Genomic DNA, 18,646 nt, shown 5'->3' with positions numbered 1-18,646 from the left:
CAAACCCGAGATCCTAGTGCTGAGAAGCAAACATGCTAACTTTCATTATATAGGGAATCAAAAATGAGAAAGGCAATCCCAATAATGTTGCTACAGACATTATCTTTGTATTCTCAGATGACTGTGTATTCAGCACACATTCTGTAAGGATACTTGAATGTTGAATTTTAGAGCCAAACAACAGGATCAATGCCCTACTGTCTGTACATGTTGTGAAGTCTTGTCCACATACATAGTTTTAAGTCACTTGCATGCCCATTTCCCTGTGCCCATGCCACATTTAGAATGCTAACAGGACATATCTGGGAACTGGCAGTGTATAAGAAGTTATTCCACTACATAGACATATTGTCTCATCAATTTAGATTCAGTAAATCTAAAACAGTACAATTGCATTACAAGTGCCTAAGTCACCAGACACACTTATATGTTTTCATTCTTCCATTTTATGGTCACATCTAAAAAGTACCAAACACATTTAATGTTTATTGGTTCTGCTGATGGTTTTCTTCAGGTCCTGGAGCTTTGCACTTCTAATCTTTAGTACATGATGTTGAAATATTAGTTGTTAGGTTAAAATTGCTATTAACAGACCAAGCTGCCATTCAAATGTCACATTGGTTTCTCCTATGAGCACTCAGAGACTTAGTGGCTGTGTGTCTTAATACTTATGGCATGATCTTGTGCTGCCATGATGCCTCTGTGCTGTCCTTCAATCCTGCTTTTTCAGCCATTTGTAGTATTGTCTTCTATGTCTAATAGCCACAGCTCTTATTTGTTTGTGGTACATGCCATGGAGGAGCTTGTGCTGCCATGGCAACTCCCCTGCTACCAGGGTCGGCACATCCTGCAGCTGACTGAGTCCCTTCCTGATCATCTTACCATTGGGGATGATGGCTTCACTGGGGTAGTGGTCGCTCAATGGTTAAGGTACTTGACTTGTTATTGGAAGGTTGCTAGCTCAAGCTCCCACCCTACCAAGTTGCCACTGCAGGCCCCTGAGCAAGGCCATTAACCCTCAAGTTGTACTTGGTCACAATTATATGTTGCTATGGAAAAAAGTGTCAGATAAATGTATTTATGGATGTTTCACATCTTGTAGCCACCTTCCCTATCCATCTGGAAATCCATTAGAAGATTCCAAATTAGTAAAGGTGGTGTACTGTAGAGATTTTCAAAACTGCAGTTATGTACACCTGGTTTCTAGAGAAACTGGACATGGACCCTTCACTTTATGCATATAAAATAAATAATCCCCACTCACCCTTCGGCAGTGTTTTCCTTCAAGCTTTGGTCCTCTACCAGAGGCCTGGAAGCTTGAGAGTCATGCATAGTGACCTAGCTGATCCCAGGACTGCACTCTGTACAGAGATCTCAGATGTTGTTCCTACGATCTGCTGGAGCCACTCTCTCAGTTTGGGGGTCACAGCCTCTATTGCTTTGATTACCATGGTAAACACAGTTGCTTTCACCCTCTACATATTTTATAACTCTTCTTTCACCACTTGGAATTTCTCAGGCTTTTTGTGTTCCTTGTTCCTGATGTTGATATTACTTGGGATTCCCTTATCTATCACTACTTCTCCTGTTGTTTATTATTATTATTATTATTATTATTATTATTATTATTATTATTATTATTATCTCAATTATTTAAACAATCCCTCAACCACTGCACATTCCCTTAACTTACAACCATCAGTTGCTTCACAATTCAACCACAGCAGTCCACCTGCTACACTTATGCCTGAAAGTAATCAGTAGGCATCCTTTTAACCTCCATGCGGAGAGTTTTTTATATTTGTGGTAACCTACATTAGTGGGCAGTGAATAATATTCAAAGTTTTGGGCTGCATCTGCAAATCTTTTCTTCTGTTTTCCAGTAGCAAAAGTAAAAAGATTGAGTAATGTATTGAAGTAAAAGTATCCATTTGTTTTTTAAATCTTAAAAGTGTACTTCAGTAATGCAGAAATTAATTTTACTTTCTGCACTGTGTAATATTATACACCGGACTGAACAAAACTGTTAAAATTGGTAACTGTCACAGCCCGAGTGCCGCAGGGCATTGAGCAGGATGCACAGACTCCCATGAGGATGTGAAACATTTAATAACATAAAGCATAAAGGACACTCATGGCACTCACACATAATAAAACTAATAGACAGGAATACACCAACAGTATAAACAGTAACAACAACAATATAAAATGACAAACGCTGGGTTACATTAATAGTAGCTGCACACTTGTTGATACTAACATTAGACACCGACGCTAACAATGACCAACAATGAGGCCCACACTGACAGGATATTTCTCGCTTCCTTTCAAGTCTAAAGTCTAAAGTCTAATATATATATATATATATATATATACTATAACACATTCTTTCTTGTCACAAACAGCAGGGGAACACCAAGAGGAAATAAAATTAAAATTGAAACTGAGAAGCACAATGTGGTCAAATCTATGTAGATGGCAGTTGGTGGGTGTGTATGTGGCTAGTATAGCATAAACTTTAAAAACCTTTTTCCTTTAACTGTAGTCAGTGCAAATATGTACTTCGACTTGTTTCAACATATGCATTCTATAAAAATGTTCATTAACATTTATATTTGTTACTGAATTCTTTTAACTTATCTGTATTTCTCTTACGTTGCACATACTTTTACTGTTTCTTAAATCTGACCTTCAGATAGCACACATTTCTGAACTATTAAAACAATTAAAAACACTCAATTCCTGATGCGAACCTGGGCAGAGCAAAAATGTTGCTCATCTGTAGGGCCCAAGGAGTGCCTGGAGAAACCCTCATATAGAGATTCAGTTGAAAGATCTTTTCTTCTGACCCTTTGAAAATACTGACAGTTTTAATCTATACTTTCATCTACTACTTTCATCTTTTAACTGTGATGGTGGCGGCACAGAAGAAGCGAGAGGCAAAGATAACGTGCTCTTTATTGTCCATGCTACATAAGGTAGGTAGTAAAGTAATCCACTGGAATGCTAAGGCTCTGAGAGCCGAGATGCAATACACCAAGAGATCTCCTTAGCAACCTTGGCCACTAATGTGCAGCATTGTTTCTCAGGACCTGCGGGTGCATAAATATGGAGACACAATGATGAGGAGCAGGTGTCTCTACTCAGTAATCAGGCAATTGGGAATGAGGTAGATAAACGGTATTGCCCCCTTCTGACATGGGCGTGTCCTTATTGTTGGTAAACCGGCCAACCGTGACAGACCCCCCCCCCCCCCCCCCCCCCCCCCCCCAAAAGGCCCTGCCAGGCGCCTGGAGCGTGGCAGTTTGGCCTCTGTGGGTGCAGTCGGTGGAAGGTGGTGATGAGGCCAGGGTCTAAAATCTGGGAAGCCGGAATCCAACTACATTCCTCAGGGCCGTACCCCTCCCAGTCTATGAGGTATTGTAACCCCTTACCTGTCCTCTGGGAATTGAGTACGGCGCTCATCTTGTATGCCAGGCTTCCCTCTGTATCCAGGGGTGGAGGCGGGTTGGTTGAGGAACTGTCCTCCACAGCGAGAGGACCTTGCATCACGGGCTTCAGCCAAAGGGATAAAGTGGACCATCTTCGAGAACTTGTCAACCACAGTCAGAACTACCGTGTTGCCCTCAAATACCGGTAGGTCGGTAATGAAGTCCACAGGGAGGTGTGACCATGGTCTTAGAGGAGGAAGGTGCTTATGCATGTCCCAAACTGCTGCCTGGATCCCAGGAGATAAGTTTCGTACTTCGTACTTTTTGTACTTAGAGTTTCGACCTTTGGCAGCCAGTAGAGGCTGGATTGAACTAGCCTCACAAGTGGCCTATCCTAATGACATTTCTCTAGGTAAGATCAGCACACTCATGAAGTTATCCACTTTGAACAGTAGACCAGTAGGAGAGGGCGTTATTTCCTGTCTCATGAAGCCTGTGTGGATGGACATTAGTGCACTCCACTCAGAACTCATCACAATTTTTGTTATTAACTCTATGGACCTTTGGTGATTTTAGGGCTCTCCTGGCTCCAACTCCTTAAGATGGCGCCGGTGAGGTCGGCTGCTGTCACGACTGCTCTGTCCACACCTGGCACTTCTTTTCGCTCTTTTCGTTATCTTTTTCACTCTTTTCGCTCTTCCCGCTACCCCTGATTTCTCCGCAGCTCTTCTCTCTACACCATAACGCGTATCTCATACAGCAGAGACGCTCTTATTTCTCTTAATATACATAGCACTCACCTCAAGCCATCTCTAACCCCGGACCCAAGATGGCTGACGGAGATCCTGAGGGAGAACAAAGGACGCGACGCGAGGAAAAGGCCTCGAGGGAAGTGAGCCGGCGTCAGGAACAGGCTGAGGGCTCGGGCACACCGAACGCCCTTACCCTGCATCCTGCTAGCCAATGTCCAGTCTCTGGACAACAAGCTCAACGACCTCCGGGCCAGGATAAAGTTCCAGAGGGACATTCGGGACTGCAATCTCCTCTGCTTCACCGAGCCGTGGCTGAACCCAGCGGTACCAAACCACGCCATCCAGCCGGCCGAGTTCTTCTCAGTTCACCATATGGAAAGCACGGCATATTTGGGGAAGTCGAGAGGCGGTGGAGTGTGTGTGATGGTAAACAACAGCTGGTGCAACAATGCCAATGTTGTTACTCTCGCCCGCTCCTGCTCACCCAACCTGGAGCTGCTCGCCCTCAAGTTTCGTCCTTTCTACCTTCCCCGGGAGTTCACTTTGGTCATGATCAACACCGTGTACATCCTGTCTCAGGCCAACATGGACACTGCATTGTGTGAACTTCATGAGGCTCTCACACAGTTTCAGGCACAGCACCGGGACGCTGCATTTATCATGGGTGGGAATTTCAACAGCGCTAACCTCAAGCGTGCAGTGCCCAACCTTTACCAGCATGTAACCTTCCCCACCAGGGGAATTAGGACACTCGACCACTGCTACACCTCATACAAGGACAGCTACAAGGCACTAGCTCATCCACCACTTGGTAAGTCGGACCACACCGCATATTTCTCAACAAAGGCTGTAACAGGAAGCTCCTGTTCAGAGGGAGGTCGCGCGCTGGACAGACCAATCGGTGGCTGCTCTGCAGGACGCTCTGGATGACTCAGACTGGGACATGATCCAGCACAGCACTGATGATGTCAGCAAGTTTACAGAGGCAGTACTAGGGTTTATTGGGAAACTGGTGGATGACACGATTCCAAGAATAACCATCAAGAAGTTTCCCAACTAGAAGCCCTGGGTGGACAAAACCATCCACGAGGCTCGGAACTCACACACCATACTGACTAACCTGGACAAAGGGAGGGGTAATTATGTTAAAATGCTGTTTGTCGACTACAGTTCAGCATTTAACACCATCATCCCCTTCCTACTCACTACTAAGTTGGAGGATCTACGACTGCACACATCCCTGTGCGACTGGATCTCCAACTTCCTAACAGACAGACCACAGTCAGTACAGGTGGGCAACTGTGCCTCATCTACCCTCACCCTCAGCACTGGAGCTACTCAGGGTTGTGTCCTAAGCCCCCTGCTCTACTCACTGTACACCTACGACTGCACAGCCACTTCCAGCTCCACCATCATTGTCAAGTTTGCTGACGACACCATTGTCATGGGCCTGATCTCGGACAACGATGAGAGGGCCTACCTGGAGGAGATTAAACACCTGGAAAACTGGTGCCAGGAAAATAATCTCCTCATAAACGTCAGTAAGACAAAGGAGCTGATTGTGGATTGCAGCAAGAAGCAGGAGCGGCACTACCAACCTGTGATGATCAGTGGAATCACGGTGGAGAGAGTAGATAGTTTCAGGTACCTTGGTGTTCACATCTCACAGGACCTGTCTTGGTCCCGCCATACCAACTCCCTGGCAAAGAAGGCTCGTCAGCATCTTTACCACCTCAGACGCCTAAGAGACTTCAGACTGCCCTCCAAGATACTGCGGAACTTCTACACCTGCACTATCGAGAGCATCCTCATGGGGAACATCACAGTCTGGTTTGGGAACAGGACTAAGCAGGACAGACAAGCACTCCAAAGGGTAGTGTGTTCGGCAGAGCACATCACTTACATGGAACTTCCTGACCTGCAGATCATCTACTACAAGCGGTGCCAGACCAAGGGCAGGAGGATTGTGAAGGACCCCACCCATCCCAACAATAGGCTCTTCTCTCTGTTGAGGTCAGGGCAGCGCTTTCGCTCCCTGAAGAGCAAGACAGAGAGAATGAAGAAAAGCTTCTTCCCACAGGCCATTCGGGCCCTGAATCAGGGGAACGGATAAACTGTGGGGACCACCACCACCATGTAAAACTGTAAATATGCCATTTACAAGATGGAACTGTACATTGTGTACATACATATATATATAACCATATACATTGTACATTGTGTATATAAACATAATATACATATTTTGTACATACATTGTTAATATATTTTTGTACATATATAGAATATATATTTCTCTATGCACCCCTGTTTTCTTTTTCCTCAGTTTGGACAGAGCACTCTCAACCATTTCACTGCGAGTTATATTGTATATGACTATGTATGTGACAAATAAACCAAACTTGAAACTTAATCCTCACATTTAATGGCCCATTCTAGACAATGTTTCCTGGCCACTCTACTGCTTCAAGAACTATTTAAAAATCCCCTCTGTATTAATCCTTTCCACAAACATTGCAAGCCCTCTACCCAACAGCATCACCTTTCTCTGTGAATAATCTATTCTTAGATTTCTAGAAGGTAGAAGGCAACTATCATTCCTCTACATAGGCCTTTCAGCTGTACTAACAACCTCATTGAAGGTGCTGTGCTTCCTAGATTATGTGTTTAACCACTTACACAAGATAAGCATGACGCTACGGAGACACACATAAGAAGTATTAGCACAGGGGTTCATCCAACCTTCCATATCACCTGCTGTGCCTGGATTTTTCATTGTCAGTAAAAAGGATGGTGGACTAAGACCAGGCAAAAATTACAGAGGTCTGAATGCAGTCACGAGAAAATATCCTATCCACTGCCATTGGTTCCAGTAGCACTAGAACAATAACATGGAGCATCCTGCTTAGGTTATATTATGCAGGAAGATCAAAGCAGTCATTCAGTGGCCAATCCCTACATCTGTTGTATCACATCTACGTACCTGAGTCATGGTTGGTTTTGTCACTGATCTCCCACCTTCCCAGCAGTTTACTACAATACTTACAGTGGTGGACAGATTCTCCCAGAGGGTCAGGTTTATTCCAGTTAAAGGAATGCCAACCACCTTCTATTCAATTATGTCTTCTGTTTCTTTGGAATACTTCAGGATATTGTATCAGATCACAGACCCCAGTTTACATCACAATCCTGGTGAGCCTTCCTGGAATCTATTGGCCAGTGCAAGTGCAACCAGGAGTTGGGGGAATTTTTGAGAATATTCTGACAAAATAATCAGTCTGATTAGAGCCATTTCCTTCCTTGGACTGAATTGGCTCAAAACTCATTGCCTCAGTCTCTGGCTTAACTCCATTTGATTCCTGTTGTGGTTACCAATCTTCTCTTATGCTGTGAACTGCCTGCAGATGATGAATGGATGCAAAGAAGCTGGGGTGGCTGAGAAAGAACCCACCAACATATCAACAGGGCTATTTGGCATCATAAGAGACATACAGACTGACATCGACAAGAGACTCCCACATATGAAACAAGGGATTGGGTTTGGTTATCTACAAAAGACTTCAGATTTGCCAAAGGCATTAAGAAATTTTAACGCAAGTACATTGGATCTTTTAAAATCAAAAAGCAAATCAACCCAGTAATGTATCAATGAAACCTACCCATAAATTTCCACATGTCTAATTATTCCATGTCTCCTTCTCAAACCCCCTCTGGATGAGGTTGATGGTGCCCTGGTCTATGCCGTCCATTGGACGCTGGAGTCAAGCCAAAAGGCTGGTCAACTACAATTCCTTATGGACTAATTCTTTGATATGGTCCTGAAAAAAGTTGCTGGGTGAGATATCATGGACCTGGGATTGGTGGGGGATTATCATCACCTCCATTCAGACAGAACCATGACTCACTCCAGAAGTAACTCTATAAAGTTGTCTGAAAACTCTCGTGCAGTACATGCAAGGAATTGTTCTTGTTCAAGTTCACCCATCCAGCACCATGTCTCTGCAAGCCTCTTCAGGGAGCATGGGTGGTGATCATTGTTCCGCAGCCATCCCTGACCCGTTGGGGGGAAGTTACTGTCATACTGATGCTTTTATTGCTTTTACAGCATTTAGTTGATGCATTTACTGAAAAAAAACTTGCTCTTAAGATTAAATACAACTTGAGTATTAAGGGCCCAAGGGCCCAAAGGTTAAAGGTTCATTTAAAAGTTTATTTGTCACAGTCGTGCACAGTATAACTGGCATTGAAATTCTTTTGATGACTGCTCTGCACTCTGTACTGTATTCTTTCCACCATGGTTCCGTCAATCTGAACAGGTTAATAAGGCTGCTCCTGCTTTTTGCTGCAGTCCACAATCAGCCGCTTTGTCTTGCTGTCATTTAGGATGATGAGAAGACATTGAGGAGCCCTCTCATCCTTGACCGAGATCAGGCCTATAACTACGGTATCATCAGCAAACTTGACGATGGTGATAGACCTAGAAGTGGCCACGCAGTCATAAGTGTACAATGAGTAAATCAGAGGGCTCAGGACACAACCCTGAGGGACTCCAGTGCTGAGGATGAGGGTGGGTTGAAACACAATTGTCCACCTCTACAAGGATGGATGCAGTCCCAGATTCTCCAGCTGGAGGGGATAATGTTGTTAAATGCTGAACTGTAATCGACAAACAACATTTTAACATAATTACCCCTCCCTTTGTCCAGGTGGATCAGTGTGGTGTGGAGCAGATGTGCAATTGCATCATCAGTGGAGCAGTTGTGATGGTATGTAAACTGCAATGGGTCAATGGAGGTTGACAGTGTAGAGGGGATAAAGTCTCTCACCAGCTTTTCAAATCACTTCATCATGACCGATATGAGGGCAACAGGGTGGTAGTCATTGAGGCAGTTAGGCTGAGGTTTCTTTGGGACAGGGATGATGATAGAGTTTGAAGCATGATGGGATGATACTGTTCCTCAGGGAGAAGTTAAAGATGTCAGTAAATGATATACAAATATCCTCACGCTATTAGTGCTAATGCTAATGCTGTTAGCATTAGCACTAGTGCTGTTAGCATTAGCGCTACTAGTTGCAGCCTCAAAGTGAGCATAGAATGTATTTAGTTAATTTGCCAGAGACTCATCCGCACTCATCAGTCTGTGGGGTTGACTTTTGAAGTCTGTGATTGTCCGTAGTCCCTGCCACAGTGTTCTAGAATCACTCTGCTGTAACTGTGACTCTAGCTTCTCACCATAATGCCACTTCACCTCTCTCACCGCCCTGCGCACTCCGCATGCCACAAACATGTACTCGTCCATCTTCCCACTGATGATCCCCATGTTGTAGGTAGTGGTGCGAAAGTTCAGAGCTTCGTGGATGGTTCTGTCCCCCCACAGTTTCTGGTTGGGAATCATCTTGATGAAGGCTCTTGGGATTGTACCATCCACCAGTTTCCCAATAAACCCTACTACCACTTCTGTAAACTTATTGACAGCATCAGTGCTGTGCCAGAACATGTCCTAGTCTGCTTCATCCACGGCATCCTGCAGAGCAGCCACTGATTGGTTTGTCCAGTGTGCGACCTCCCTCTGAATCGGAATTTCCCATTTCAGCCTTTGTTTATATTTTGGTATTAGGGAGTGGGCTGACTTACCAAATGGTGATGAACTTGTGCCTTATAACTGTCTTTGTATGGGGTGTAACAGTGGTCTAGTATCCTATTGTCCCTGGTGAGGCAGGTTATGTGCTGATAAAAGTTGGGCACTGCATGCTTGAGGTTAGCGTGGTTAAAATCCCCAACCACAATAAGTGAAGTGTCCTGGGGATGTAACTGAAACTGTGTGAGAGCCTCATGGAGTTCACACACTGCAATGCCCATGTTAGCCTAAGGTGGAATGTACACAGTATTGACGATGACTGAAGTGATCTGACAAAGAAGGTAAAAAGAACGAAAGTTGAGGGCAAGCAGCTCCAGGTTGGGTGAACAAGAGCAGGCAAGAGTAACAACATTAGCATTGTCACACCAGCCATTGTTTACTGTCATGTACACCCCAGCCCTTTAGACTTACCCAATTCTACCGTTCTATCCATGCAGCGTACTGAGAAGAACTTGGCTGGCTGGATGGCATGGCTTGATACCGCTGGGTTCAGCCATAACTCGGAGAGGCAGAGGAGGTAGCAGTCCCGAATGTACTTCTAGAACTTTATCCTGACCCAGAGGTCGTCGAGCTTGTTATCCAGATATTGGACATTGGCTAGCAGGATGCTAAGTAAGGGAACTCGGTGTGCCTGAGCCCTCAGCCTGTTCCTGATGCCGGCTCGCTTTCCTTGAGGCCATTTCCTTATGTCACATTCTTTGTTCTTCAGGATCTCACTCGGCCAACTTAAGTCTAAGATTAGAACCGGTTTATTGTGAGTATTTTGTAACCCAATAGAAACAAGAATGTTTCTATCATAAGAAATGTGTATCACGGTAAAAAGAAAAGTACTTTAAAAGATAAGAAACTTGGCAGTGGTGAGGTTTAAACTGGCAACCTTCTGAGTAAACGTCAAGCAGTTTTACCACTGAGCTATCACTGCCCTATCACTACAGCTACCAAAACTGTACAGTTCTGAGAAACAATTGAACTGTTCTTAAAAGTAAAGACGTCAGGTTGTCACATATCCAAAACCATTTGAAAGACAATAATTTGATTTAATCTAGGAAATCATACCAACTGACATTCTCATATGCAGACTAACCTCTTTGTAGGTGGCATACAACAAACTTCATAGGGGCACCCACAAGTGTGCTAGCCAAACATATGTCCAGCTAACATCCCCATATGTAGGCATATCTCTGTAGGTGGCAGACAGCAAGGTTCTAAGGAACACTCACAAGTGTGTTAGCCACTGTAAAATGGATAAGTGAAACATTTTAGTGTTGAAAGAATGATATCTAGTGCCATTGAATGCTTGTAAAATTTAATACTGACATTATCACTCTCTTGGGAAGCTTGTCCCCCCCCCCCCCCCATTCTAGGTTTGGGGTTGGCATTACAGATGCAATTGCACCATTCTTAAAAATAGGTTTGTCAGGTCGTCACACAGCCAAAACCATTTGAAAGACAAACATTTGAATGAAATTGTGGAATCATACCAATGTCCAGCTGACATCTTCATATGTAGGCCAACCTCTCTGTAGGCGTCTGAATTAAAAATTGACTGGAATTTAGATTTTTGTCAAATTGTTCATGTTTTGTGGTAAGACTACAAAAACTGTTATTTGAGATGCCTTTTCTTTGCATTGCTTTTTTACTTCCTATTCATTCAGTGTTAATTTATTCAATTTCAGGCTCTTTTTGGCCTGTCCATACAAAATGGAAATATGCCATGACATTTGTTGCTGGAGAACATATTTGAAGACAAATCCTAGTTTATTGATATAAAGCATTGATTGATTGGCTAGTGTTAATTACAGATTTTCCTTTATAATATCAAATAGCCGATATATATCTTATATGTTGTCCATAGTCACCAATCTCTTTGAAAATAGGTTAATCACAGCAAGGGAACATTTTTACTTTATTTTTATTTGTGAAGAAAAAATTAGGAAATTAGCTTCTCTAACAATCTACTTCTGATATTTTTATATTTTAATATACCAATATAATATTAATTGATATCTTCTGATATAATAACAGATCATTGATTTCCCATGGCAATCATGATACAACACTCAATCAGGACATCCTTTTATAATGTTATTGTAAATGAGGAAGTATAAACTGGAAAACGTCTCTCATTCATATACACACTCTCTTTCATTTTACCTGAGATTAAATGGTGAACACACACACACACACACACACACACACACACACACACACACACACACACACACACACACACACAATAACTTCAGGAGTAGCTAATTGCCAACATAAACAAAACCCACACTACCTACCACACACACACACACACACACACACACACACACACAAAGAGCTGACATGGAGAGTATGGGGACACATGATTAGAAGAAAAGGGCTAGGATAAATGAAGGCAAACAGGCGAAGCAGTCTATAACAGATTAGGAAATACTCGTGGCTAAGAAGCACAAAGGCTAGGATAAACACACACAGAGTAAGATCACTTTTGTAGATGTTTCAAGGTTGGAAGATTTCATTACCACACTTATCATTAAAAAGTTGTAATGAGATCTGAGTAAACAGGAATTAAGGATTATTTTGGTGGCTATGAATCAGGCTTGAAAAGTAGGCTGTCCTCGCCATGCTGGTCTGTGTGTTGAGGCGAGTTTGCAGATTTTTAAAAATGTAGTGGTGGGCAGTGAGTTTAGTCTCACTCTATTTTCATTCTGCTTTCCTGCAGTCTCTCTGTAACCTAATTAATGAGGTTGAATTTTCAATGATTCATAATGTTATGCCTCTGGTTGGTTGTTAGAGGTGTTATGTTATTAATAGATCAGGTTTTAAAATAAAGCTGTTCACCAGACTGAAACGAGTTAAGGCCTCAATAGGAGGGAGTGATCTTAAAAACATTAGAAAAACATGTCTATTACCGAATCATCTGTAAAGTACCATTCTGTAACAGTTTTTGTAGTACTTTTTAAAACTGGTGAGCAGTTTTACATGAGAGGTGACTTACACAGGACTTACCTGTGAGGTACATGGGGCGTACAAGCACATCCGGTGCCATCACCAACGGGTGACCACAAAGAATGTGAGCTGCACCATGCGTGATGTGACTTCCAAGGCACACAGCTGCACGCAGTGCTCCAATTCTTTCCGTACGATGCAGGGTTTCAAGAACCACGGCTGCTTCAGGCAGGGCGACCAGCTGTACCTGTGCCCTGACTGCGGCAACAGTCTGAAGCAGCACCAGTGGATACACATGAGCGTGAAACCCTACACATACTCATTGTACGAGGAGACTTTTGTGTACTCAGGCCAACTGAACATTCACGTGCGCACACACATGGGCAAAAAGCCTTTCCTTTGCACTGAGTGCGGCAAGAGCTTCAGGCAGTTGGGCGACCTGAGGAGACATGAGCAGAAGCACTCGGGCAAATCCTTTTAAGTGCTGCATTGGTCTGTTATTGGAACAGGCGTAATTGGTCATACATTTACAGAGTGAAACAGCTGAGTATACTTCTGTTGTTCTGTTTGAATGATTGTCACTATCAGTCATTTATTGATGCAGCTATGCATACATGGTTTGAAATATGCAGAATCTATGGCAGATTTAAAGAACAAAAGTAAATTTATTTATTAAGAATATTGCTCCCAGAGTATAATTTACTGACAGATCTTGAAGATAATTTCTAAGTATGATACAATAAATACAGGAAACAATAAAATACATATAACTGTGTTTACCATGGTAAATATGGCCCCATTTTTGTGTGGGACTGATTACATATTGCATGATGAATTTAACAGCATGATCAAACAAGTAGTAAAATCTGTAGACTTGCCCCTATGTTTAATAACCAGATATTCAAATGTGCTTTTGTTGTAAAGGCTTTGTTAGCTGAAGACCTCACATTACAAACCACAGCATTTAACACACAATGCCTGTTTGATTGCTCACAGGACCATAAATAGTGCTCTTTTGGATCTTACAATTGTGTCACCAATTGTTGCACAGTACCAGAATGGGAAACTGTGGTGTAGCATGGTTTCTAACACATCCGTCCTCTCACTCTTTAGATGGTGGTGTAACGTAGTACTGTGGACTTCCTGATGAGGAGGAGTAGGTGTGAATGTAGCAGTCCCAAACAGATTGAGATGTATTCATCCAGTTTAAAAAGTTCACCACACTCCCAAAAGATGTTAAAACAAGTCATTTATGAAGCTGATTTTGATCATGAGAGCTTCACATCTGCAGCTCTTCTGCTCATTTAATGCAGCCTAGATTGACATGTGCTATGTAGCCTTTGAATTACAGCCAAAATAGGTTATCTTAGAAGAGCCTCGTGTTATGATTTGCCTTATGGTATATATGTTAGTTTGTAACCTCTCCTCCAACTGAGATATTTTTTTTTTTATCTCTGTGGTGTGTCTATTTTTGCCCAGTAGTGTTTCTTAACTGCTAAGCTGCATCCTAAATGAAATTTATTTATTGTACATGAGTTGAGTTGGTTTGATTTATGAAGTTATATTTTTTGCATGTTGCATTCTGCAAAATTGCAATGTCTAGCTATAACTTTTACTTATGATTTCACTTTAGACTCTAAGGACCGGCTAACTGCACAGTGAAACAGTGAAACAGCTGAGTATACTTCTGTTGTTCTGTTTGAATGATTGTCACTATCAGTCATTTATTGATGCAGCTCCCAGGTAATGCATACATGGTTTGAAATATGCAGAATCTATGGCAGATTTAAAGAACAATAGTAAATTTATTTATTAAGAATATTGCTCCCACAGTATAATTTACTTACAGATCTTGAAGATAATTTATAAGTATGATACAATAAATACAGGAAACAATAAAATACATATAACTGTGTTTACCATGGTAATCTGAGCACTAGAGGCTGTGACCCCTGAGCTGGGAGAGTGGCTCCAGTAGATTGCAAGAATAACAACCGAGATTTCTGTCCAGAGTGCATTGCTGAGAACAGCTAGTTTACTATGCAGGACTCTCATCCTTCCAGGCCTCTGGTAGAGGACCAGATCTTAAAGGAAAAAGGCCGCTGAAGGGAGAGTGGGGATCATTTTTAGAATACTGTAGAATACTGTAGCAGATGCTCTTATCCAGAGCGACTTACAAAAGTGCTTTGTCATTTACTCATAGAATATCCTAATATATATATATATATATATATATATATATATATATATATATATATATATATATATATATATATATATATATATATATATATATATATATATATATATATATACACACACATATGTAGATGTAGAGATGTTCATAACTGCAGTTAAGTACACAAAGTTTATTTTGGACATTGGCCCTTCACTTTTCTGTGTAAGCAAAGTGCATAACTTCTGTTTGAAACTTCCCTTTTCTGTGGAAATCTTGTGTACGTCATTGCAATTATATATATATATATATATAAAACAAATAATGTATATATATATATATATAAAACAAATAATGTATATATATATATATATATATATATATATATATATATATATATATATATATATATATAACAAATAATGTTTCTACATCATGTACTAAAGGTTAGAAGTGCAAAACTCCAGGAACTGATGAAAATCATCAGCAGAACTAATACACGTTAAATGTGTTTGGCACATTTTAGATGTGACCATAAAATTATAGAATGAAAACATATAAGTGTGTGTGGTGACTTAGGCACTTGTAAAGCTATTGTACTCTTAGCGCTATTATTCTTCCTGTCATTCGGTCTTTTGACTGATATGTTGCATCAGTTTAAGAAACTGTAATACATTTTGAAGTAATGTTCTCTAAAGTGCCAGCTCCCAGATATGTCCTGTTAGCACTAGGGGTTGAGTCCCTATCTGGGTGGAGTTTCCATGTTCTCCTGTGTATGTGTGGGTTTCCTCCTCTGTCTCCGTTTTCCTCAAAAACATTAGATTAGGTCAATCGGATACTCTAAATTGTCTTTCTATGAATGTGTATAAATGACTGTATGTCTGTATGCCCAGTGGTGGATGGTGCTCTGTTCTGGGTGTTGTCCTCCCTAACCTTCCCTATGCCCAGTGCAGTACCCCAGGGTGCTGTGGTTTCCAGCTCAGAGTACACTGTGTGTGATTGGCTGCTGTATCTCACAGGTATGTGTGTGTGTACTGATTGGATCTAAAGGCTGAGTGCTAACTGTAAACCATCCTTGGGTTTGGGAAAGGTGCTATATAAATGTAACTAACAACTAAAGATTGTAGGGGATCACAATCATCATGCAAATTAGATTTTTGTTCTCTTACGCTCAAGAAGTCAACATAAGTCTATTAAATCTAGAACAAGAATGTCAAAGTCGAATTTATTTCTAGCCGTTGTCAGAAAGCAACTTTACACATGACCAAGTCCAAGCCCCCAGTGAGCAAAGCAAGGGCGACAGTGGCAGTGGCAAAGAAAAACTTTATAGAGCATGAGGAAGAAACCTTAAGAGGAACCAAGACTCACTGGCAATAAACTAAACTACTACTACCTATTAATGAAGACAGATTATGGTTTGATAGTTTACCCTAAGTGTATCACAGACTATCACCAGGGCATATCCATCATCATTAAAACTACTATTTAGTGAGTATTTAATGTGTACATTATATTTTCACAAGAAAAGCAACTTTTACTTCTGGATAGTGTATAGATTTAAAGTTCATTTAAAACTTTAAAATGTTTCTTGGTTAGCAGTTATGCCTTATTTAAGTTTTGTTGCTTTTTTCTTTTTGAAACCACACAGGCTACTTTATAGGCCTATATCAGGTTTGGCCTATTGAAGTGTGATGGAAAATATTATTTGATCATGTATTATCATGTAATTCATATATAATCATGTTAATCCTTTCTCTATATAATCCTATATGAATAGTTTAGTCTGCACACTCTGTCTCTATATGTTGTTTGAACAAAACAACTGCTGAATCAGCTGCTTCGTGATCTTGCATATGTTGTAAAATGCTAATAGAGAGGAACTAGCAAACTGTGTCCGTCCTGGTGGAACAAAGCATCCCGGTATGTGCAAGAGTGTTTATCGCGATAAGGAGCAGGAAATGGGTAAACAGGATAACAGAACATCCGCTCTTGGATGTGAAGTTTAGATATAAGGAACAGAGTCAGTCTACCCCTTTAGAGCTTTTGCTTCAGAGCATTAGTTCTCACTCAGCTGTGTTTTGTATGTTCTATTTTCTTTATTAAATTACTCTTTTAATCACATCCGACTTGCTGTTTATTCAAATTTCCACCACAGAAATTGACGTAGTCGGCAGGATCAGCGAGAGGCACCACGCGGAGCAGCGCTGACTAAACTTCGAGGACGCTCCTCAGAGAGAATTTCTCGACTGAGCTGGAGAAAGAGGGAAACCCACAAGAATACGGGAAAGTACCTAACTAGGGAGTGATGTCCCGCTTGACTCCGGTGGTGTGCTCCGCCTGATAGAGAGGAACTAGCAAACTGTGTCCGTCCTGGTAGAACAAAGTATCCCGGTATGTGCAAGAGTGTTTATCGCGATAAGGAGCAAGAAATGGGTAAACAGGATGACAAAAAATCCCCTCTTGGATGTGAAGTTTAGATATAAGGAACAGAGTCAGTCTACCCCTTTAGAGCTTTTGCTCCAGAGCATTAGTTCTCACACCGCTGTGTTTTGTATGTTCTATTTTCTTTATTAAATTACTCTTTTAATCACGTCTGACTTGCTGTTTATTCAAATTTCCACCACAGAAGACATCAGGTTTCTGACTGCAAAACAGCTATTTGCTTTAAACAGCTTTTACTTTTTTCTTATAAATTTTTGAGAACATGTCAAATCTGCTGCCCAGTGACCAGTCAGGATGTAATGAGGGAACGAGATCTCCATATTATCATATGTTCAACAAAGAATTTCTACTCAATAAAAAGCACCTTGGTGACAAGTTCAGCAGGGTGATGGTTTCCTCTATAAAGGGGGAAGGGACAGAGGCAAAGTAACAACGAACATGTCAATGCGCTAAAAACAACTCCCACATCTGCTTCCTCCACAGATCATGCTGTTTAACTTCACATTTCTCTTTTTCTGATTTAAAAATGCTCTGGAATTTTCAAGTCTACTTTTTTGTGTTTTATGGTAAGACTACACTAACTGTCATTGAGATGCCTTTTGTTTTTTTACTTAATATTCATTCAATGTTAATTTATTCAAATTATTTTGTCCTATGTTAACAAAATGGAAATATGCTGTGCCAATTATATCTGAAGAACTAATTCAAAGACAAATCCTAATTTATTGATATAAAACATTGAATGGTTAACTGGTGTTAATTAGAGATTGTCCTGTATAATATCTAATAGCACTTATATATCTCTTATATATTGTCCATAGTCATCACTCACTTTGAAAACAGAAGGTTAGTCAGAGCAAGTAAACATTTTTATTTGTCAAGAAGAATTTAGGAAATTAGCTTCTCTAACAAGGAAATCTACTTCTGATCTGAAGATTTTTATGTTCTGATATATTGATATAACATTGACTGATATATTGTGATATACTGATATAATAACAGATCATTGATTTCCAATGGCAATGATGATACAACACTTAATCAGGACATCCTTTTATGGTATTATTGTAAATGAGGAAGTATAAACTGGCAGTTTCTTAAAATGTACTGATCTCTCTCATTCATACCCACACACTCTCTCTCTTTCATTTTACCAATTTACCTGAGATTATCTGACTTTCTAAACAATCAGCTTTACACAAATTACATTTGCTTGGCATGATAAGATGCATTATTATACATTATAGAAGTACTTCAAATGTGTAT

General features: G+C 41.0%; 1 protein-coding gene across 1 annotated transcript in view; it reads left to right on the top strand.

The window, feature by feature from the left end:
* Positions 1-16,270: 16,270 nt before the first annotated feature.
* Positions 16,271-18,646, top strand: part of LOC113568826 (integrin alpha-X-like) — a 21,743-nt gene continuing 19,367 nt past the window's right edge. Inside the window, exons 1-2 of the mRNA XM_035533260.1 lie at positions 16,271-16,426; positions 17,094-17,946. Coding sequence (XP_035389153.1) covers positions 17,907-17,946 — 40 coding nt within the window. The 5' untranslated portion in view covers positions 16,271-16,426; positions 17,094-17,906. The remainder of the gene's footprint in view (positions 16,427-17,093; positions 17,947-18,646) is intronic.

The sequence above is a fragment of the Electrophorus electricus genome, chromosome 14 (genome assembly GCF_013358815.1).
Source record: "Electrophorus electricus isolate fEleEle1 chromosome 14, fEleEle1.pri, whole genome shotgun sequence".
Taxonomy (NCBI): Eukaryota; Metazoa; Chordata; class Actinopteri; order Gymnotiformes; family Gymnotidae; genus Electrophorus; species Electrophorus electricus.
Note: the sequence above shows the minus strand (reverse complement) of the source record. Positions and strands in the feature narration are given on the sequence as shown.